The sequence below is a fragment of the Pithys albifrons genome, chromosome 7 (assembly GCF_047495875.1).
Source record: "Pithys albifrons albifrons isolate INPA30051 chromosome 7, PitAlb_v1, whole genome shotgun sequence".
Classification (NCBI taxonomy): domain Eukaryota; kingdom Metazoa; phylum Chordata; class Aves; order Passeriformes; family Thamnophilidae; genus Pithys; species Pithys albifrons.
This window is the reverse complement of record NC_092464.1, coordinates 20108704-20132346: the sequence shown is the minus strand read 5'-3', so window position 1 is coordinate 20132346 and position 23643 is coordinate 20108704. Positions and strand designations below refer to the sequence as shown.

At 40.7% G+C, this 23643-nt stretch overlaps 1 protein-coding gene across 2 annotated transcripts in view; it reads left to right on the top strand.

Annotated features, from left to right (window-relative positions):
• PLXDC2 (plexin domain containing 2) overlaps positions 1–23643 on the top strand; it is a 246037-nt gene that overhangs the window by 120465 nt on the left and 101929 nt on the right. For both annotated transcript variants that reach the window (XR_011698271.1, XM_071560208.1), the window contains exons 3-4: positions 6222–6368; positions 17995–18064. Coding sequence is in view for 1 of the 2 variants with exons in the window: in XM_071560208.1 (XP_071416309.1) it covers positions 6222–6368; positions 17995–18064 (217 nt within the window). In the remaining variant the exon portion in view is untranslated. The remainder of the gene's footprint in view (positions 1–6221; positions 6369–17994; positions 18065–23643) is intronic.

Here is a 23643-nt window from a genome sequence, read left to right as displayed (position 1 = left end):
ACATCATTCAGTGCTCACAAAAACTTCCAGATTTAAATCTTTGAGATTCTGGGCAAAGTTGCTTCCATAGTGGTCCTAGTGAAAACCTGAGTTTGGGGACTACTGCGCATACATGACAGGCTTTCAGGACTCTGCAGAGCACTCATGGAGCTTCTTCTTAGAGAATATAGTATGAGATTGAATTCTTAATCCCAGTGCACTCAGCCACAGAGTTTCCTCTTCTATGAGATTGGGTTCCCCTCATTCATTAGTCATTATATTAGCTGTTCAAAACGAAGTTTTCTAGGGCTTGTATAATCAGCAATGGTGTTCTCACGTTCTGCTGATTGTTGATATGAAGTGTGTATGCTATGCCTGATTTGAGTGTGTGTATATATATATTTAGTCTCTTTAATTCTTTCCACTTTGGATAATTTAAAAAAAAAAAAAAAGGAACAGGTTGTAGCTGTCTCTGTGAAAGCACTTCTGTAAATTGCATGTTCCTCAGTAGAGAATCATACAAAACAAACACTTTTGTTATGAAATTGAACTGTAGAGTTTATCCTTGATGCAAAGTGCTTATGAAATGAAATTGGTACTCCTGAGCAGCAGAGAACCACTCCTAATGATCGAGCTTCCTGTGTAGCAGCCCCTATATTCATCCACTGTAAGACTGATGTTGTAGTCCACATGTAGCTTATCTACTGAAATTAGAACTTTCATATATCGAGGCCAGTTCAAATTAAGTATTCATCAGAGTTCTTAGATTATCAGATCCTATACAACTGTAAAATTGCATCATAGCATTGCTATGTTATGAGTAATTACAGTACTCTGTGTTAATATTAGTTATATGGCCACAGCATGCAAAGTGTCTCTCTGTTTTCTCTGGCCTTAATTTTCTCACTGGGTCTCCATCTCAGAAGAGGTGACTTTTTTCTTGTATTGTCTCATCTCCTGTGCTACTAACTGTTAGATTAGGGATGTTCCCCGTGTGTCCTTAGCAGCTGCCCCTGCCTCAGTCAGGGCCTGCCTAAGGAAAATATAAATAAATGGGGAAAAATGAGTTGCAACACTATACACACATGCTTCCCCCGCCCAGCTAATGCAGAGTAGGACTGTGCATCTCTCTTGCCCTTTCTTGGTGCCCAAAAACGTGCTGTTGAGAAGAGGCTTTCCATCAGCTGCTATGCAGAGCCAGCTCAATTCCTACAGAAGCTGTTATCTCTGTTCTGCCTCTTGTGTTGTTTTTAGCTGGTGAGGACTAAAAATGTTCAGAAATATAAAAGCAATTTTCTAACAAAGGTCTGAAATAATTCAGAAGTGAGTTTTGGCTGTATTTTACTGACATGGTAGGCACAGATACCATAAGAGAATACCAAACATTACATGAGATTGGGTAAGAGTGCAAATAGTTTGAGGAAGCTGCTTTTTCTGTATGTGTTGCAGGACCATCTTGTTGCTGTCTTATTTAGATAGAAAGGGTTTTCTTTTTTTTGCTTCGGCAAAGTGGATCACGAGAACTGCTTTGTTCCTGAGGGAAATAATTGTAATTGCTAGTTCATTTCCCTCCTCTAAATATCCAAAGAGGTCTTATTATCTTTGCTTTCTCCCTGAAAAATAACCTGTTTTAAAATATATAATTGCCTGTTTTCTCCTTTCAGTTTCCATTTTAGTCTGCAAATGCACCTTTTAGAAAGCATAATTCTCGGATTAATTTCATAGGCTATTAATCTAGAAATACTCAGAGATGACTTTCTAAACTTAGTAATTGATGATGAATTTCCTCAGAATTAATTTTTAAGGCAAATATTAGCAGCAATTTCAGTAAATTTAAAAACAGGTATTTGTGAGTTTGGCAATATTTGGGCAATTTGTTAATGCATTTTGTTAAAAATCAGATACCAGACCTTCCTTTTACAGTGATAAAATTAAGCATCTATAAGGTCTAACACTGTGTCCTTGAGGGCTTCAGAGTTTTTTCATTATGGTGTCATCTCAGCTGAAGTTTGGAAATGAAATTTCAATTAATAGTATATTTAAAGGGACAACAGTTATCAAATTAAATACAGTCTCGTTGTCTTCCATTGCCCTGGCAATAACTCATGCTGGTTGATCACAAACATCTGAAGATGAGGATCCTCAGATGGAATGATCAGTAGATTGATTTTTCATTGGTAATGCCATAAACAGTCTTCCAGTAGTGGGAAAAGGCAGCCAAAACCTAATCTACTGAAATGTAACTGTCTGGATGATCTATAATGATTTCCTTTGTGAATGTCTTCCTCTCTTCTTTCAACTACAGAGAAAGTAAGATGTTTTTCTATGGTGTACTATTGTGTAACAGCAGAGTTCATTCCTGGGTGTGCCAGCTGCTTTTTCTCTGGTTGAAGTTATCACTTTTCTTCAGTCATAGCCTTAAAAACAGAAAACTCAATAGCTGGCAGAGCTTCTTGTTCAGTAGTGTCTGTGGTTTGGATCAAATTAAAACCAGTATTTAGAAGCAAAATATTCATGCAGCTGGATACAACAGAGGCTCTTATTCCTAAATCTTGTTTGATAATATCCTCCATCTCCTAGAGATTTACAGTACCTTTTCATTTTTGTTAAAGAAAAAGGGTGTCAGGAAGAGAATTAAACCTAAAAGTCCCATGTTTATGTATGTAATTACATCATCCTTGAATTATGGTGTCTCACTTCATTGAGTGGTAACTTCATTGTTTCATGTCTGTTTTGGTACTATTTTCATGTACATCTTTGGCCCAAATCCCAGTTAATAACTAAAAGTATACTCAGAGGCATAATGTGGTTGTTCCTTTTAAATATCACATTTAGTTACTTTATGGTGTCTTGATTGTGACAGATCACCTTAATCTGTCAAGGGATGGCAGTTACTGATGCAACGGGTATGTGATGTTTGGACTGTATTTGGGAGTATCTATATATGTAACATATGGAACGGATGTTCAGTTTTTGAATTTAACAAATACTGAACACCAAGGATTTAAAGAAGGCTTAATCTTCAGTTGTGCTGAGCTTTTATGAGTAGTGCATGCATTCAACTTTCCTGAAAAATACAGTTGTAGTTGGAGAAATATGGGAATATATGCAAGGTGTCATCAGACCATATCCCTTGTGAAAACTGTAAGAAATTAATCTTCTTTACAACATACAGTAAGATGGCAACTCAGCATCAAGGTTAAAAGTATCTTATTTCACCAAACAAGAAGTGTTGTGAGAGAGGTTCTAATAAATTTTCTCTTTATACTCACAAAGGCTGCCGACAGTAATCCTCACAGCTGGTGCAAAAAACATCTGGAAAAATCCTTTGCTTTAATGCTATTCAATAGAAGAAAGGCACTATGTATGCACATATATGCAGTATTTGCACAGAACTGTACATCTAGAGAAGCAGTGGGAGATAACACCCATATCTCCTAAATACCTGAAAAACAAAGAAAAAGAAAAACTTTCTTGAAGTGGTAATGGGTATGTCCTCTGCTTTCTCTGAATGATCTTACTTTCAGTAATGTGCTTCTATGTCATTAAAAAGTACTGAAAGGTTTGTTTCTCTTTATAATTGTATTAATATAGAATTTTAGTTATCAGCAGAACTCTGCTTCTGTGTCATAACTATTAAAATTATTTTCTTAATTTAGTAGTCTACATGCAAATTTGGTATAATTTCTGAGACATTTTTGAGTCCTCTTACGTACGTAGTACCTGTAAGGGATGGAATGTATTATGAAGCAGGTACAATGAACCAAATCATATAAACAGGTCTGACAGATTGAAAACTCACAGCTATCTAATGATACCAATAAATTCAATTTATGAAAGACTCTGAGAATTCTGTTTCCATGATAATGCAAATTAGAAACTATGAAGGCAGTAACCTGGAACACAAGCTTGGATCCTAATGTTACTGAGCGTTCTCGAGCTGCTCATATGAACTTTAGTAGTTAGCTGCATGTGCCTTTGGTAGTCAGATTATAAATTTACATATAAGATTTTAAAAAAATAGAATATGAAAGAGAAATAATTAATTGTATATTCATAAAATACATTTCCATGAAGGCTATGAGGCTTTTTCAAAGACTGAGTAGAATTCTGTCTTCCTCCTAATGTCCAAGTAAAAGTGAATTTCTTTCCTTCCGTAGGTATCTAAGGTTATTTTAACTTGGATTGGATTAAAATATAAAATGAGACTTTTTTTTCATATAGAAAATTTGGTAGACCTGAGTAACTGCTCACACAGTGACTAAATATTGAGCTGAAGGCTATAATTTAAGTGCTTGATATACAAGATGTATCATGAATCTTCTTTGAGCATGGATCAAGATATCATTTAAAGCATTCTTTCAGAGTTATCAACTGGACTCAGAGCTAAAGCCTTCTAGTTGTGGAAGTGGGGTTAGGCACTACTAATTAACAGGAGTAGCATTATTAGTAATGAAAAACTGGAATTGCAAAAGCTTTGCACACTTTTGATTAGAATTTAAATATTGCATGTTTATCTGAAACAATCTATTTTGGTAATTATTTCTTCTTTGTCTCTGGAGCCCTGTCCTTGAGAATTTCTGATGCCTTAAATGTGAGTTTTATTTTCTGTGGAAATTTTGTCAGACTGATAAATTAAACTGGGAAATAAATCTTTGTTCTCAGAACCTTTTAATTTACTGTATCTCCTTTGTATACATGATAGGAATAACTATTTCTGTTGACCATTAAAGGAAGAAAGAATTTGTTGAGGTGTCTGGCTTTTGTCATCTTCCTGACAGAATAGTTTTAATTAGGTTTACTTGTGAGACTAACCCAGAGCTTTTGAAGCTGTTAGAAGTTGCTTCAAAAGTGTCACTGAGATTTACTGGGCATATAAAGTACATCCTGGCATACAAAGTACAGCAGAAGGTATAGAAAGCATCAAGGGGAAAGTAACCTGATTATGTCTGCAACAGCAAAAGTAAAATGCATCAGTAATGATGTTAACGTAGGGTGAAATCCAGCTGAAACAGGATTTATGGTCAATATATCTAAACTAGGACTTGAATAGTTTCATCTAGAATATAAGTCCTTGCCAAGTATACCTTCCGCTCAGAACAACGTCACTAGGAATAGGTTGTGTATGCTCTGGGGAGTGGGCTCTGGGGAGGGGTTTTCAGGTCTGCATGGCCTGGTGTGATGGTAGTCTTGTGCTGCTGGGTGACTATAGGAAGTACTGCAGGAGAGGAACTTCTCTGTCACCAGGGTAGTTCTAAATTCTAAGTCCACTTCTTCCATTTCCTATGGTACTGCTTATTTTTGAAGTTTATTTTAATTTTAAAACACTACCATCAAGGTTTTGGTTATTTTGTTTTGTCTCAGGGGAGGTGGAAGCAGGGAAGGAACTGAGGTACTAGTATGTAGTACTTTCAAGGTATTACTTGTAGCTATTCAACAAAAGCTGGGAATTACGTTGACTGAAATATTTTATAGTTGCTACAGCTTGGAATGAGTAAAGGAAGACTGGGTATCTGAAATATATTTCATTTCTTGCCTCAGACTACACACTTTTTTTCTCTTTCTCTGTCGTACACAGGGAGGTACAGACCTTCACAGATACTGACCTTGACAGAAATTTGCTGTGACATAAGCATAGCAGCAACTGCTGTAATTTTAAAGACCACAAGAATTAGGGAACTTTCCTCCACAAATATGTATGTGTCTGTCTCTGAGAGACAAGTCAACAGTAAACCAATCTTTTGGAGATTGAAAATAAAATAGCATTGTAAGCCTATAGGTATTAGGAATTTTTTTGGATGTTCTTATAGAGGATAGCCTGATGAATTATGTTCAGAAATGTTAAAAACTACATTTTCTTAAAGGTATTAACTGTGAATACTGCTCATTGCTTTGCTAGAGCATGGCCATTATTACAGGAATTTAAGTGGCCATCTTGCCTCAAAAGCCATCAAACATTTTGCTATAGATATCACTAATGTGATTACAGGAACTGCATGATTGGGATTTGGGGATAGTGAACATTATAATCACAATATAAGATGACTGGATGAGGTAACAGCCTTGTTGACTGCTAGTGGTTAGAAGCAGAGCCGTGTCTGCAACACATTTGCAATTTGTACTTCTATTTTTTACTGAGTTCCGTGAGCAATAGCACTCAGTATTCCAAAGGAGAGCTTTATATAAAACTAAAGCGCATCTTCCATTATAATCTGTATTTACTGTGTTTTTCCCCTTTTCAGGAAGACACAGATCATAATTATTATACTTCAAGGACATATGGCCCATATGATTCTACCAGCCGGGATTTGTGGGTCAACATAGACCAAATGGAGAAGGACAAAGTAAAGATTCATGGGATCCTTTCCAATACTCATCGGCAAGCTGCAGTAAGTTATGGTACCATTTTCTTCTTTGACTAACATGGGTATTTTCATCAGTGATACACATAGCAGTATTACTAAGTATTGTGACTACTGTTCAAAGAGCTATATCTTTGAATTTTAGTTAATCTGTGAAAGTCTTTACAGTGTTGCTAACAAGTGAATCCAAGTTGCCTTTTTGAACCTCTTAAAACAGTCCTTTAGAGATTCCTTTACAGATATATTTAAAATTTTCCACTGTTCATGAGGATCACAAGCTATCAAACAGTAAATTACTGTGCTGCTGAAGTTGGAGAGAATTTTGCCATTGAGTTCAATAGTAACAGAACTGGGTTCAGGATAAAATTGATGAAGTTTTAAATCTTCCATTGCATGTACCTGTGTTTGCATTTCTATTTTATGTGAGGCGTCACACTTCTTTTTCCTTTTGGGACATCTAAAAAAAACTCATGAGAATGTCATAGAGTATCCAAAGTTATGATATCACAATTTTAGGTTATTGACAAATAAATATCATGGAATGTAGATCACAATCATATTTAACTTATTGTAATCCTGCTGCCTGGTAAAAAGGGTATGAAAAATAATGGGCTTACACGCTTAGAAGTGAAATCGAACACTGCATGATTTACAGATTGTATTCTCAGTTCTCACCTGTGGCTAGAAGGTACATACATATCAGTGCAAATTAAATATAAAAGGTTCTTGTTTCACACATTCCTCAAATTAGTTCCAATGAAAATGTCCTTGGATGTTGCCAGTTTAAAACAAATTCCAGTGAACACCCTATTTAAAAGTTGTACAGTTTTTAAAGATGCAGATCTGTTTAACAGTTTTAAACCTTGGAAAAACCCCACAAGTTTAAATAATCTTTTCTCTTAGTTTATCTGTTTGCTCTGCTCAGAGGAATGCAAGAAGGAGCAGGAAGAAATACTATGTATTTAGCTCCGAATAGAAAAAGCAGAATGAGGTGATAAATCCAAAACATGTGACTGAAAAGAGTCCAGTTCAAAAAATATACTCTTCATACTCAAAAAAGACTGTAAGGAGCCAGAGATAAATAAAAGAAGAGGGTTCAGCCAATTATATATCTTTGATGTAGATTTCAATAAACACTGTATAAGCTATTTCTTAGAATGATTTGGCTCTAATGAGGAAAAAAAGCCTCAGGGCACCTAAAAGTGAGAATCTTCATTGCCTGCCTTGCCAGCTTCATGTAGGATACTGGTGCTCTGTGTTGAAGGAGGGAATAGAAATATGCCAACACCTTCAAACCCCCTAACCCCACAAAAAACCCTAACTAATAAATAAATTTAAAATACTCATATAAGATATGACATCTTTCCCTATTAAAAGTAATTTATGAAGATGAGACCTTAACATTAGCGAAATTCCTTTGAGAAATTTTAAACTGCATTCAATAATTAGTGATGGCAACACCCTTCCACATCTTTGTTGTTGTCCTAGTTCAGCAGGAGGGACCAGCTAACCCTGTGTGGGGGTGATCAAAGCTGTGTATTCTACCCCCTCTATTCATTCCCCAAGGACAATGGGCCATTAGCAGCAGCTGCCCAGGGAGCCATTATCTCCTTCACACCCAGCCTGAGGGGGGCGGAGCTGCTAATGGGCCATCAACAGCTCAACACCCCCTGGCTCCCAGAGTCAATCACCCATTGTGTGAGTCCCCGCCCAGGGGGAGGGACTGAGTGCTCCCTGAGGGTACATAAGTGGTGGGTAAGAAGACCTCGGGTACTTCTCGTCGGATCCAGAGCAGCAGCAGGACCTCGACAGCAGGAGATCACCGCTCTCGCCCAGACCACAGCCCTCGCCTGCACCAACAGGTTTTTTCTTTTCCTTTTGCTCTGGACTTGGGGGAGCCACAGGGGGTCTCAGCACAAGGGCAAACAAACCCCCTTGGGTTTGTGCCCCAGGACACTGGGTTATACTGCTGGGGTATTGTGAGTTGAAAGCGATTTCCCTTGTGTGTCAGTGTTGTTATAATAATATTATTATTAAATTTTAGCTCTGACTTATAATCTCTCTCGTGGTGAGTTCATTTTCCCTTGCTGGTTCACCTTCAAACCAGCACATTTTTTGGCGCCCAACGTGGGGCACGAGAGAGAAGTCAGAACTACAATTTCATTTTGTGTATTTGGGTACAGAAACTCCCTGACTACCATGTTGCTTGATGTATTCATGTGGATGGTGTATCTGGGCCTGTTCATATTTCGACACATGGGGAACCATGTGCCTGTTTTGATGCTCTCTTTAATACCAGGGAGAAGGATCAAAATTGCTTTATTAATATACTATGTTTATGTTGTCATAACATCAGAAGCAATGAATTTCATTGTGAATGTATATTCAGTCTGGTCTGCCTGTCCTGGTTTGGGTTGTTACCTCTGGGGTCTCATTAAAAATAGCACCCAGACTGTGGGGAAAACAGGCGGAGATTCTTACTTCCACCTTTTCACCTCTGCTACAACAATCATTGAAAATATTGAGCTTCCTTTTGATGTTAGGGACAGCATAATCTTGCTGTTAGTGTTGCTTTGTCTCCTCTGTACTGTGTACACCATGTTTAGGGTCAGAACTGGGCTCTCTAAGGAGACTTGCTGGAGGCCTGCCCTGGGAGCGGATGATGTTGAGTGGCACGGGAAGTGGGAAGATATGGGCCAGTATTTGGAGACCTTCTCTCCTCAAATGATCTGGAAATTCACCCCGGAACAACTGCAGGACCCTGCCAAAATGCTAAGCTATGTGAAAGGAAGATGCTCTGGTAGTCCCAGAGATGTGCAGCTCACAGCAACCTGCTGGGCCCTGGCCACTGCCTACCGCACACTGCTTGGTGTGGTACAGCATCATCAGGAGGAGGAGAAAAGGAGCAAATCCACAGGCACCATGTCCACCCAAACCACGACTGAGCCAGAGAGGAAGAGAGATACATCAACTAGTGCCATGTCCACCCAGACCATGACTGAGCCAGAGAGGAAGAGAGATACATCAACTAGCGCCATGTCCACCCAGACCATGACTGAGACAGAGAGGAAGAGAGATACATCAACTAGCGCCATGTCCACCCAGACCATGACTGAGACAGAGAGGAAGAGAGATACATCAACTAGCGCCATGTCCACCCAGACCATGACTGAGACAGAGAGGAAGAGAGATACATCAACTAGCGCCATGTCCACCCAGACCATGACTGAGACAGAGAGGAAGAGAGATACATCAACTAGCGCCATGTCCACCCAGACCATGACTGAGACAGAAGGACAACAGAAACCGATAGCAGTTGCCCCTGTCCAGAAAAGAAAATCAAAGACCAAATCAGTTCGTATAGTGCATGACGAGGAAGAGTCAGGACCTTCATCTCAAGCAGAAGAAATGGAGCCAGAAATAATCACCCGGTCCCTATCCCTGGGAGAGCTGCGTGAGCTCCGGAGAGAGTTCACACGACAGGCAAATGAGTCCATCTTGACCTGGCTACTTCGAATCTGGGATGCTGCAGCCAATGATACAATCCTAGATGGGAGTGAGGCAAGGCAGCTGGGATCCCTGTCTCGAGATGTTGTCATTGATCAGGGCATTGGAAAGAGACAGGAAACTCTCAGCCTCTGGCGGCGACTGTTGTCAAGCGTGAGGGAGAGATATCTTTGTAAGGAGGACCTCCACGTACAGCAAGGACAGTGGAACACGATGGAACAAGGTATCCGGTGCTTAAGGGAATTAGCCGTACTGGAGATAATCTTTTCAGAGGATGAGAGATTCCCTAAAAGTCCAGATGGTGTCCAGTGCACATCCCAGATGTGGTTAAAATTTGCACGACTTGGGCCAGAAATGTATTCTCGCTACCTTGCAACATTGCAGTGGAGAGAGGGAGAAGACAAGGTGGGTGCACTGGTCAGCAAACTCAGGATTTATGAAGACACTGTCACTGCTCCATTACGAGCCCATGTCTCAGCTGTGGAAACAAAACTGGCTGAACTGGAAGAGAAGATTAAGGAAGGACTCTTCCATATCTCTCCAGATCAAACAAGAGTCTCCGCCATCAGAAGCAGGCGTCTTCCAGCTAAGGAGAAAGGGTACACTCCACGCGGCAATCTGTGGTTTTACCTCCATGAGCATGGAGAAGATATGAGGAAGTGGGATGGGAAACCCACCTCTTCCTTAGCAGCTCGGGTACGTGAATTGCAAAGAGGCACAACTAACACAGGGAATTCTTCAAGGTTGAAGGCTGCTCCGGTCTCTCGTGGGCAAGGCTCCAGACAGTATAGGAATGATGATGTTATGCCCGATCCTCTTGAAGGAACCTCCCGGTCATATTCACAGGGAGAGCGCAGTGAATACCATGACCAGAACTAGGGGGGCCCTGCCTCTAGCCAGGTAGAGGAGAGGGACAATCGGGTTTATTGGACTGTGTGGATTCGGTGGCCTGGCTCATCAGACCCACAGAAATACAAAGCTTTAGTGGACACTGGCGCACAATGCACGTTGATGCCATCAGGATACGTCGGGGCAGAATCCATCTCTATTTCTGGGGTAACAGGGGGATCCCAACAGCTGACTGTACTGGAAGCTGAAGTCAGCTTGACTGGGAAGGAATGGCATAGACACCCCATTGTGACTGGTCCAGAAGCCCCGTGTATCCTTGGCATAGACTACCTGAGGAATGGATATTTCAAAGACCCAAAGGGACTGCGTTGGGCCTTTGGCATAGCTGCTGTGGAGACAGAGGGAATCAGACAGCTGAGCACCTTGCCTGGCCTCTCAGAGGACCCTTCTGCTGTAGGACTGCTGAAAGTTGAAGAACAATTGGTATCGCTGGCCACAGCCACAGTGCACCGTCGGCAATACCGCACTGACCGAGACTCTGTGACCCCCATACACAAGATGATTCGTGAGCTGGAGAGCCAAGGGGTGGTCAGCAAGACTCACTCACCCTTTAATAGCCCCATATGGCCAGTACGAAAGTCCAGTGGAGAGTGGAGGCTGACGGTGGATTACCGTGGTCTCAATGAGGTCACACCCCCCCTGAGTGCCGCTGTGCCGGACATGCTGGAGCTTCAGTATGAGCTGGAGTCCAAGGCAGCCAAGTGGTATGCCACCATCGACATTGCCAATGCCTTTTTCTCCATTCCGTTGGCAGCAGAGTGCAGGCCGCAGTTTGCTTTCACCTGGAAGGGGGTGCAGTACACCTGGAATCGACTGCCCCAGGGGTGGAAACACAGTCCCACCATTTGCCATGGACTGATCCAGACTGCATTGGAAAAGGGTGAGGCTCCAGAACATCTACAGTACATCGATGACATCATTGTATGGGGGAACACAGCAGGGGAGGTTTTTGAGAAAGGAAAGAAGATAATCCAGATTCTCCTAAGAGCTGGTTTTGCCATTAAACGAAGTAAGGTCAAGGGACCTGCTCAGGAAATTCAGTTCCTAGGAGTGAAGTGGCAAGACGGGCGTCGTCAGATTCCAACAGAGGTGATCAACAAAATAGCAGCTATGTCCCCACCGACCAGCAAGAAGGAAACTCAGGCTTTCCTAGGTGCCGTGGGTTTTTGGAGGATGCATATCCCTGAGTACAGTCAGATTGTAAGCCCTCTCTACCTTGTGACACGGAAGAAAAATGATTTCAGGTGGGGCCCTGAACAACAACAAGCCTTTGAGCAGATTAAACAGGAGATTACCCATGCAGTAGCCCTTGGGCCAGTCAGGACAGGACAGGATGTGAAGAATGTGCTCTACACTGCAGCCGGGGAGAATGGCCCATCCTGGAGCCTCTGGCAGAAAGTACCTGGGGAGACTCGAGGACGACCGCTGGGATTCTGGAGCCGGGGATACAAAGGATCTGAGGCCAGCTACACCCCAACAGAGAAAGAGATCCTGGCAGCTTATGAAGGAGTTCGAGCTGCCTCAGAAGTGATTGGCACTGAGGCACAGCTCATCCTGGCACCCCGACTACCAGTGTTGGGCTGGATGTTCAAAGGAAAAGCTCCTTCTACCCATCACGCCACTGATGCCACATGGAGTAAGTGGATCGCTCTGATCACGCAGCGAACCCGGATAGGGAATCCTAATCGCCCTGGGATTTTGGAAATCATCACCAACTGGCCGGAAGGTGAGAGTTTCGGATTGTCCTCCGAAGAAGAAGAGGAGCAGGTGACACGAGCTGAGGAGGCCCCACCATATAACCAGCTACCAGAAGAGGAGAAGCGATATGCTCTCTTCACAGATGGCTCTTGCCGCATTGTAGGGACAAGCCGGAAATGGAAAGCAGCTGTATGGAGTCCTACACGTCGAGTTGCAGAAGCGACTGAAGGACAAGGTGGATCAAGTCAGGTCGCAGAGCTGAAAGCTGTTCAGCTGGCTTTGGATATCGCCGAACGAGAGAAGTGGCCAAGACTCTACCTTTACACTGACTCGTGGATGGTGGCCAATGCTCTGTGGGGATGGCTGGAGCGCTGGAGAAAGGCCGGCTGGCAGCGCAAAGGGAAACCCATCTGGGCGGCTGAGATGTGGCAGGACATCGCTGCCCGGGTAGAGAAGCTGAGTGTGAAGGTCCGTCACGTCGATGCTCATGTACCCAAGAGCCGGGCTAATGAGGAGCATCGTAACAACGAGCAGGTGGATCGAGCTGCCAGGATTGAAGTCTCTCAGGTAGATCTGGATTGGCAGCATAAAGGTGAATTGTTTCTAGCCCGATGGGCCCATGATGCCTCTGGTCATCAAGGCAGAGATGCAACATACAGATGGGCTCGTGACCGAGGGGTGGATCTAACCATGGACAGTGTCTCACAGGTTATCCATGACTGTGACACATGTGCTGCCATCAAGCAGGCCAAGCGGGTGAAGCCTCTATGGTATGGTGGACGGTGGTCGAAATACAGGTATGGGGAAGCCTGGCAAGTTGACTACATCACACTTCCCCAAACACGCCAAGGCAAGCGCTACGTGCTGACCATGGTAGAGGCAACCACTGGATGGCTGGAGACATACCCCGTATCTCACGCCACTGCCCGGAATACCATCCTGGGCCTTGAGAAACAAGTCCTGTGGAGACACGGCACCCCAGAGAGAATAGAGTCTGACAACGGCACCCACTTCAAGAACAGCCTCATAGACACCTGGGCCAGAGAGCACGGCATTGAGTGGGTGTATCATATCCCCTACCATGCTCCAGCTGCCGGGAAAGTTGAGCGATGTAATGGACTGCTGAAAACAACCTTGAAGGCGTTGGATGGGGGAACTTTCAAACACTGGGAGCTGCATTTGGCAAAGGCCACCTGGTTGGTCAACACTCGGGGCTCCATCAATCGAGCTGGCCCTGCCCAATCAGAACTCTTGAATACTGTAGATGGAGATAAAGTCCCTGTGGTCCATATGAGAGGTATGTTAGGAAAGACTGTTTGGGTTAGTCCCACCTCAAACAAAGGCAAACCCATCCGAGGGATTGTCTTTGCTCAAGGACCTGGTTGCACTTGGTGGGTAATGCAAAAAGATGGAGAAACACGTTGTGTACCACAAGGGGACCTAATTTTGAGCGAGAAGAGTTTGTAATGTTTCATTGCATATATGTATGTATATATATGTATAGGTAAAAAGGGGATTAATTTGGGAATGACTAGATGGAGTAGAATAAGGGGTGGATAATGTCCTAGTTCAGCAGGAGGGACCAGCTAACCCTGTGTGGGGGTGATCAAAGCTGTGTATTCTACCCCCTCTATTCATTCCCCAAGGACAATGGGCCATTAGCAGCAGCTGCCCAGGGAGCCATTATCTCCTTCACACCCAGCCTGAGGGGGGCGGAGCTGCTAATGGGCCATCAACAGCTCAACACCCCCTGGCTCCCAGAGTCAATCACCCATTGTGTGAGTCCCCGCCCAGGGGGAGGGACTGAGTGCTCCCTGAGGGTACATAAGTGGTGGGTAAGAAGACCTCGGGTACTTCTCGTCGGATCCAGAGCAGCAGCAGGACCTCGACAGCAGGAGATCACCGCTCTCGCCCAGACCACAGCCCTCGCCTGCACCAACAGGTTTTTCTTTTCCTTTTGCTCTGGACTTGGGGGAGCCACAGGGGGTCTCAGCACAAGGGCAAACAAACCCCCTTGGGTTTGTGCCCCAGGACACTGGGTTATACTGCTGGGGTATTGTGAGTTGAAAGCGATTTCCCTTGTGTGTCAGTGTTGTTATAATAATATTATTATTAAATTTTAGCTCTGACTTATAATCTCTCTCGTGGTGAGTTCATTTTCCCTTGCTGGTTCACCTTCAAACCAGCACAGTTGTAAGCACTTTTTTTTCCAGTTGGATCCCTGAAATTATGCACCTAAACATGTCAAATCCAAGGTGGACATTTTGTCAAAGTTATTAGAGTAAAGGTTTAGAACAAGACAATTTTTTTGATCTGGGTGTCGGATGAGTGTAAAGGACCACTCAGCATGGCAAACGGGACCTTGACATGAGGGCTTCAACTGTTTCTGCCCAAAACAAATGGTTTAAGATCTGTGTATTGAATTTCAAATGTCCTCTCTGCCTTTCTGCCAAATCTAACGGAGAAGACTGTGGTCCCAGATCAGCACACTGGTATCCATCTCTTCATACTTACCCAAGTGCCCTGGACTGGAAATTTGAGGGCCTGCAGCCATGTCTGTATATATTTTTAAAGACCTCATTTTCAGAGGTTGGTTTTATGTCCCTTCTGAAGGATGAAAAAGTACCAGTGAGTCAATCTGTAGAGTTTTATATTTCATTTATACATCTATAATTGATTTCTTGTATGTGTCCAAGCAAACAATACCCCTTTTCACTTCAAAATGGACTTCATTAACAAAGAGATGTGCTCTCTATAACTCTGCAGCTGTAGAGTCATATATTCTGACATGATCACGCATAACTCAGCAGCAATCTCTTCCCTTCTCTTCCACACCAGTAAACTTTCTCATGCTGTTTTTAAAAGGCCATTTTACACATCTTTCTACAACTCAGTGATTTACATGCCGATATTTTCTAAACATTAATCTTCAATTTGACAGTAAGACCAGGAATTAAATTCTTGCATGCTAAGCCTTGATGAATTCATTTAGCAATGTTGGGGATTCTTTGAATGGTAAAAATTTTACGCTTAATTTGTGTGTTTTCCTTCACTTTGAAATATATCCTGAGTTCGCAGAAACTGTCAGCTGGTTTTGCTTCTACAGGAAAAGTAATAAAGAGAAGATCCATGAGATGGTTTGACTGTATAAACAGCATAGAAATTGGTTGCAGAAAGTAAGATACATTAATGGAACAATTAAAATGTCTAACACTACAGGATTAATATCACTAGTAGTAAGGGTTGTTTTTTAACATATGGCCATCATCTTAACTTTATAATAGAATTTTAGGTGCAGCTTGGATATTCATTGTGTTCAGATTAGATATCTAGTAGCTGATTGCTCAAATACTGAACTAGACACAGGGTACCTTATACTTGGGAGCTCAATTCCCTTTTCTGTCAGTCCATTCTATCATTTATGTACAGAGAAAACATTTTTATTTCAGTGGGTTGAAAGTTCCGGTATTTTGGGGGGTAAAAAATATATGCTTTCTAGCAGCAAAAGTAAAAACACACTTTTAGTGACTATTAGAATATTGTGCTTTAAAACATTCCTTAAATCATGTGCATTCTTTATTACAGTAATAGGCTAAACAATTGTCTACATTAAATATATTTGCATTGTCAGAATTTAAGACATCCTTTTTTGATTTAAGTCAGTGAGAGACCTGTACCTGGCTTAAGTGGGCATAGGATCAAATTTTATTGCAGACATCTTTATACTAATGTTTATATTATAGCAATTTAGAAGATTGTTAAGAGGGCACATTTGAAGAGTCTTCAATTGAAGAAGTTTAATGGTTCCTGTGCATTCAGAAAGTTAATAGGTAAGATGGAAGACAGTATATAAAAGGAAGAGGGAACGTTTGGTCAGCAAATTGGTAGTTCTACCAGAGTTCATGGAAATTATGTTTAGTAGAGCAAGGACAATTTAAATGAAGTGCATACATAGCATACACTTCAGCAGCAAAAACTTTAGGACATGGTAAAAACCATTAGTTTAACCTAATTCATGAGCTGTCTTTTGCATATGCCATTCTGATTAGAAATGTTCAGTTGTACATCCATATTTATGTATATACAGAAAAGGTCATTAGAACCTACTCAGTCCAATTAACACAGTGCAAATGGATTTTGCATTTTAATTAAAAACAAACAAAAATGAGCTAATAAATCCTGTCTAAATTCTGTCTTTCACTTAAGTGGAAAGTAAATCTAAATTAAAGTTACTGTAAATCTTCAGCTACTAATTTCATGCTAAATAATTCTTTAAACATTTCTAGTGGATGTAAGCATAATTATTCCTGAGAGAAGTACTCAGATATAATCTGAAAATAGTAAACCCAGGACAGAAATAATGGTAAGGAAAACAAAGACAAAAAGTTATTTTCTTTTTCCTTTTTTTCTTTTCCTCTTTTTTTAAAATGTATGGGCTGTTGTGCATTCTTAAGTGGAGATATCAAAGCTCAGGGTAGAGTGACGGTCACCAATAACCCATTTTTACTACAGTAACTCTTCTTACATAACAGGCAGTGGGCTTCATGCCAGTTTCCTGTCTGGGGTTTGGACCACTATAGAAGTGATGTGTTTTTTATGGGATATTATATTTAAACAGTGGAAAGACCTTACTGATATTTCAGCACTCCTTTCTGCCATGACTACTAATTTGTTCAGAGTTTCATCAGACAGCACATGAGGTGATAATTATGGGTGGACACAATAATTACCAAGCTCTGGGAAAGTAGTAGAGTAGATGGAAAAGGAGAAAGCCATAGGCAGAGAGCAAAAGTGAGGTTGAATTTTTGAATAGTGCTTTATGGTGAGCTTAGTTTAGAAGTGTCTGTTCCCCAACTTACAATTCAGCTGGTGTAGGGTTGTCATCTGTATGCTGATGGGAAATTGTTTTTATTTTTATTTTGCAGTAAGTATCCAAAGTAGAGTTTATTGTTGCTTCTGTTGAATATTTCTTTATACATCATTTCATCTCCTACTTGACAGGGTAGAGAAGTTTGGGAACTGGTTGTCATATGGGTGTGACAGAGGAATTGCCTTCCGGTGGCCAGGCTTCATTACACAAACACTCAAGTAGGAGCAGGGTGTCAGGGAGAGCACTTGAATCTGAAAGCACGTGTGACAGAGGAGCAAATGCCCAGCAGCCAAGGTAGTATGCATCCTGTAAAATGCAGGTTTTGCTAAGGCTTTTGATATTGATGGCTCCTCTTAAGAAAGAGTTTAAAGAAACTTTTTTAAGGAAAAAGTCTACAAATCTTTATCAATTCTATTCTTATGCGTGAGTTACAATGTCTGTTCGAGTATTTTCTGAAGTATTTAGTTACGAAGATTCACTGTTTTCAGGTGTTTAAGTGCTACACAGAATTGTTTCCAGTTAGCTATTACCAGATCCAAATTAACAATAGCAAGACTCTAATGAAAAATAAAAAGCAATGAAATAGATACTTGAAGTGGAGGACTCTTTGTCTTGTTTTCTCTTACCTTTCTGCTCAATATTGACTTTATTTTCTGATGTTCCTTTCAGAGAGTGAATCTGTCCTTTGATTTTCCATTTTATGGTCATTTTCTACGTGAAATTACTGTGGCAACTGGGGGTAAGTGGTTTTCTACCATTTACTTTGAGTAATAAGAGAAGAGTTTCTTGCAGCTACTTAAAATACTGTTTTTTCTCCTGTATATGTCAAGAGATGAACTGCAGCTTTTATGTAGGAAATTTTCCTGTCCACAAAAAGAAAGTCACAAAATATCAATATGATGAAAAACCTCCAGCTGTTCAAGTTGAACTGTTATAAACCCATCTCATTCTAAAGTTTTATAGCAATAATCTTTTTCTATTTAGGTATTTCCCCAGAAATATTGTGTGTATGTGTGTGTAGCAGTTACATTTTTGGAGACAGTGCTGGAGCCAAAACAAGGAGGCAGGCTTAGGGTTTGCCTGCATGAGGGCAGAGGATTTGCTGTCCAAAGATAAGAAGTGCTGCTAGAAGCGCACAGTTTGTCACCCGTAAGGCAAACCCTTTGCCGCATATTGTCTTGGCATTGTAGGGTATCTGAAAATGTACCACAGTGTTTCTCTTCTGTGGGGTAAGATGGAGGTATGGCACAGCTCAAGCTGCTGATCTTGCAGCTCTGGGCACCACTGCTGGCTCATGGTTAGGCTTCTCCCTCCCACTGCTGCTGGCTGCTACTTGCACTCATCTCTTGCACTAGGAACAGTCATTGATCCCTTTTGCTCCCTTTCCCCTCCACCTCGTAGAAAGACAAAAATGAGACCAGAGGATAGTGAGATGACGTTGAAGACAACTAATGAGAAAAAGGAGGAGTAATGGTGAAAAAATGAAAATAGGGAGGTGAAAGGCAGCATCACAAAGAGCACAGCCATGGCATCCTTGGTCCTTGAATGGGTCCAGCAACTTCGTGAACTAGCTGGTGGTGCCCTGCCTAAAGGTGTGACAGGACAAGCAGGCAGAAACAGGAGCCACCATCACTGGGAACAATCTTACCCTGTCCCTGGTCAAGACTTCTCATGATATGGGTTACCAGCTGGGCAAGACCGGGGCATGTCCATGTCCAACTGAAGTCCTAAATGCAAAGATTGTAACTAAGAGATTGGGGAAGAATTGCAGCCAGTGCCTCAACAAGAGTAGGAACTGGAACAGAGGTTTATGTCATGCTCCCCATCTGGACTTTCATTTTGTACCAAAGCAAAAGAATACAAGAAATGGACAGAGGTGAATAAAGGCTGATATTAAATGGTTGATTTGCCATAGAAAGATAAAAAAGAATGCAGAATTATGAGATGACTTCAGTATCAGGGTTTTCTCGATCAGCAATGATATTTTTATGCTGATTTGGATCAGAAGAGCCATGAACCACTGATTTTGAGACTTGTCTAATTTCCATTCTGCTTTGCTTTTAGTTTCATTTTGGTGCTTGATCATAAGTGTCTAGTTCTGTATTAGAGGAGTTGCATTTTGATAGGATGCCAAAGTCAAGGACATAATCCATGTAGTCTGAAAGAACGGAATGGGATGGATCCTACACAGCTAAAACAGCATCTATGGCGACATTGTTCATTCTCTAAATGTCTACTTATTTGTACTGCTGTACTGGGTTCTTTAAAACTTCATAAAGTTCATACTTCCTCCAAGTAATTCCTTTTGTGTGGTCACTGCTGGATCTTCCCTTTTATAATGGCAGTCCTGAATTCTTACCACTTTTATCACTTTAGCTAATATGCTGCTGTCACCAGTTTCCCCATCTGACCCCAAACACCTGGGAGCAAAGTTAAGCTCCTAAAGAGAACGGTAATTTATGAGGGAAACATTGTTTCTTTCAGTTCAGGTATTTGGAATTTTAAGCAGTTTGGGGCCTTGTTTTCTTTAAAAAAAACCAACAAACAAAGATGTAAGCATATAAGAATAGCTGCATCTCTGCAGCACTCTTTTCCCTTGCTGTTTATAGAATACTGGAGGATAATTCTGCTTTTATTTTGTTCCACTTGTACTAAGTAAAATAATATTGCTGTGAATAGATCTATGGATTATTGTCAAGCTAAACAGTACCTTAAAAGCAATCCTTTTAATCCACACCACTGCCATTAACATACAGATACTTCTGTCTTTCATTGACGCTTCCATGATTTTCAGCCTTAAAATTATCATGAAAAAGCAAGATCTAGTCAGTAATATCTTTAAAAATATTACCTTGATAGAGCTCAGTAACTGTAAATCATCCTGTCAGTCCAGTAGAGGATGCAACTCTTTCTACAAGACTCCTAAACTGATTTAGTGGAAAAAGAAAGATTTGGTTGTATACTAACTCTCTGCTAAGTGTTTTGTTTTGCCTATATTTGCAAATTTTCTTGATAAGCTAAACACCACACTTCACCATTGATGACTTATGATAAGGATAAATACAGTTTTCATGTGCTTTGTATATTGTATGGTGTACTATTTTTTGGTAACTAGGATTTTACAATTGTATTACTGTTATTAGAGACGTGGAACAACTCCGGAGGTTATTCTGACATGAAAAGAATGACAGAGTTAATGTCTACAGGATTGCCCCATGACAGATGTCTTCTTTCTGAAGAGCAGGATATGATTAATTATGCCAATGAAAACACTACAAACTGCTTTTACCTCTAAATCCTAAATTAAATAACCTTATTAAATGAAAAGTTGAGGACAATTGCACATTAAATTCCTGTCACAATAAAAGCATCTACCACAATGGTTTCTGCCCTTCTTCATGGAGGGTATGTTGTGGAATAGTAGGGTTCCCAAATTACTTGAGATGACTTTGAAATTGCTGGCATAAATCTTAATTTTTTTTAATCCTTAGCTAATATTTATTTCCTCTTGTGAATAGTTTTGATTGTGTTTAAGAAAAGGAAAAACAGAGAGTGAAAATAATTAGTTCAAGGGCTTTATTTATTGTTGTCCTTAGATTTTATTTGGAAAGGCTATTTAATTTATAACTAGGAGATAAAATCTTATAGTTTTATTAACATAATTAGGAATCGGTTCTTTGTTATGTGGACATCTATCTGGCTACATTCCTATAGAGAGCTCTCAAAACTTTAATAATTGTAAATAAGACAAAAAAACCCTGAGTTATGTTTATTTGCTTTCTGAAGTTTGTACTCTACAGGCCACAAGTGTGGTTAATTTTGTAATAAACTACCCATGAGACAGTGTTACATGGTGCATGCCAGGGAACTTAGCATATGAAGTTGTTTGTTGCCAGTCACTAATACCACTTGCAGAGCTCAGTGGCTGTGGAGCTGGGAAAATCCTCTCTCTGCTGCATCTTTCCAGGCACCCTTCTCACAAGAGTTCTTGAACCTCCATTTCCCCACATCCTACTCATCATGCAGTGAAGTTTCGTCTTTGGTTGTATTAATTTTCCATGCACATGGTTGAAAGTCCCACTTGTTTATTCTCTATGGCTTTTTTTGGTTTGTTTTGTGTATCAGTCTCTGTTTCCTAGTGCAGTTCTGTATCAGGTACTGTGAATTATTTAGGATTTTCTTTCTTTTATGACGCTTCTTGTTGACATTACATTTCTCTCTGGTATTGCTATGCCTGTAGCAGCATTACAGGGAAGATTGGTAGATAACCCAAATTATTACAATTTTTCATTAAACCTTTTGTTTGTTGCTTGGGATTGTTGTCTTTTAACCCGAGCTGGCAGCTAAACTCCACACAGCAGCTTGCTCCCTCCCCCTATGGGAAGAAACAACAGAATTGAAAGGGTAACAGTGAGAAAACTTGTAGGTTGAGATAAAGCCAGTTTAATAACTAAAGCAAAAGGCTACATGCAGAATCAGAGCAGACAGAGGAACTCAGTCACCAATCCCCATGAGTGGGCAGGTGTTCAGCCATCCCCAGGAAAGCAGGGCTCCATCAGGTGTAACAGTGACTCAGTAAGACAAACAATATTACTCCAAACATCCCCCCTTCCCTCTACTTTCCTCAACTATATATGCCAAGGATGACACCACGTGGTGTGGAACATCCATGTAGCCAGCTGGGATAAGTTGTCCAAGCTGTGTCACGTCCCAACTTCTTGTGCACCCGCAATCCACTCACTGGTTGGGTGACACGAGGGAGCAGGACAGGCCTTGATACTGTGTAAGTGCTGCTCAGCAATAACATGGTGGAAATTGCAATCAATACATAGAAAAGATGTTTGGAATATGACCAAAGGATCTCTACAGATGAAAATAAAACAAAGCTCTGCCTCAAATAGTTGTAAAACTTGGGTTAACTGGGGTCTAATTCCTACTTGGAGTCATCTTTAAATATATAGTGGCAATAACTTTTCTTATTTGACAGATTATTTAGTTTCCTTTAGCTTTCTCTGATTTTTTTTTTCTAGCAGACCAACATCTTGAAGCTCCAATACAGATTAGATAATCTTGCAAGTCAATGTGACCTTTGATTCAGCCAATTGTTCATGAATTGTCATTAAAAATAAACCAACCAAACCTTGCGTGCATCAGTTAAAACTGTTATATTTTTATGATAATTGATTGGGCTTGGATGTATTTTTGGTATAGTTTTTTCAAAGCCCATTCTGTTAAATTTTCTCTTCATCTAGTGAGTATTTCTAGACCAATTCAGAATATTCTGTCATGACTAGAATTTTCTGAAATTGAGCTTGTTTGCTTTGAACCATCCATCATATTTTATTCCCAAAGCCAGTAACTGCTTTGCAAAAGAGAAGTCAGTGCAAGTATTAACATGTTTATCGTGACTGTACTCTTGAATATTTCACTAGCAAATTCATTACAATTAATTATGTTATCAATGAAACAAAATTTTCAGAATTGAAAGAAACCATTTCTTCTTGAACATCACTTCCAAAAATGTGTGATTAATTAATTCCTCTGAACTTAAAAATGAAAATTAGGCCTGTGAGCTAAATCCTGAAGCCTAGTCAATTTTTCACTCTGTCTTAGACAAGTAACTGCTGACTTCAGAGTTGAAAAGGAGGAGATGAACAGTGGAAGTTTGAATCTTAGCTTGCTCTGAAACATGAACTTGTAGACCTGTTAGATGGACTGTACCAGGATGAGAAGATGCTAACAGTTAGGGACAGGATACGTGAGAGGAAGGGATTGACATTTGGAATTGCAGTGCTGTATTAAGGAGCCAAGTAGCCCCAGGAGATAAATTTGCTGAAAGAAGTGTATACATTGAAAAGGCAGAGTATCACTGAATGTGGTCAATTCACGGAGAGCACTGGATTGTAGCAAGGAGATGGTATTATTCTAGAAAAGCTAAAGGAAGAAAAACTGCAGGAGAAACATATGGAAGGAGATACCAAGCTGAAGGTCACTACTATCAGGGAAAGTAATAGCCATTTAATAGATTGGCAATTTCAGTTGTAGCTCCCAGTGGGGATGTTGTTGTACTGGTGTTGAGGAACACAGATGACTGAAACAAGAGAGAAAAAAAGTGCAAATAAAAAGATGGAACTTCAGTGTTACACTTCTTTGGTGCTCTCTCTGTATTCAGTCATGCAGATAATTATGTGGTAAATGAGTGCATTGCTGCAGGTATGTAAAATTGGAAACAGAAATACTGTAGAAATTACAGAAGAATAGAAAGCAAATAATTGTGTCAGACTGCCATGTGGAAAAATATAAAGAACAGTATGGTTA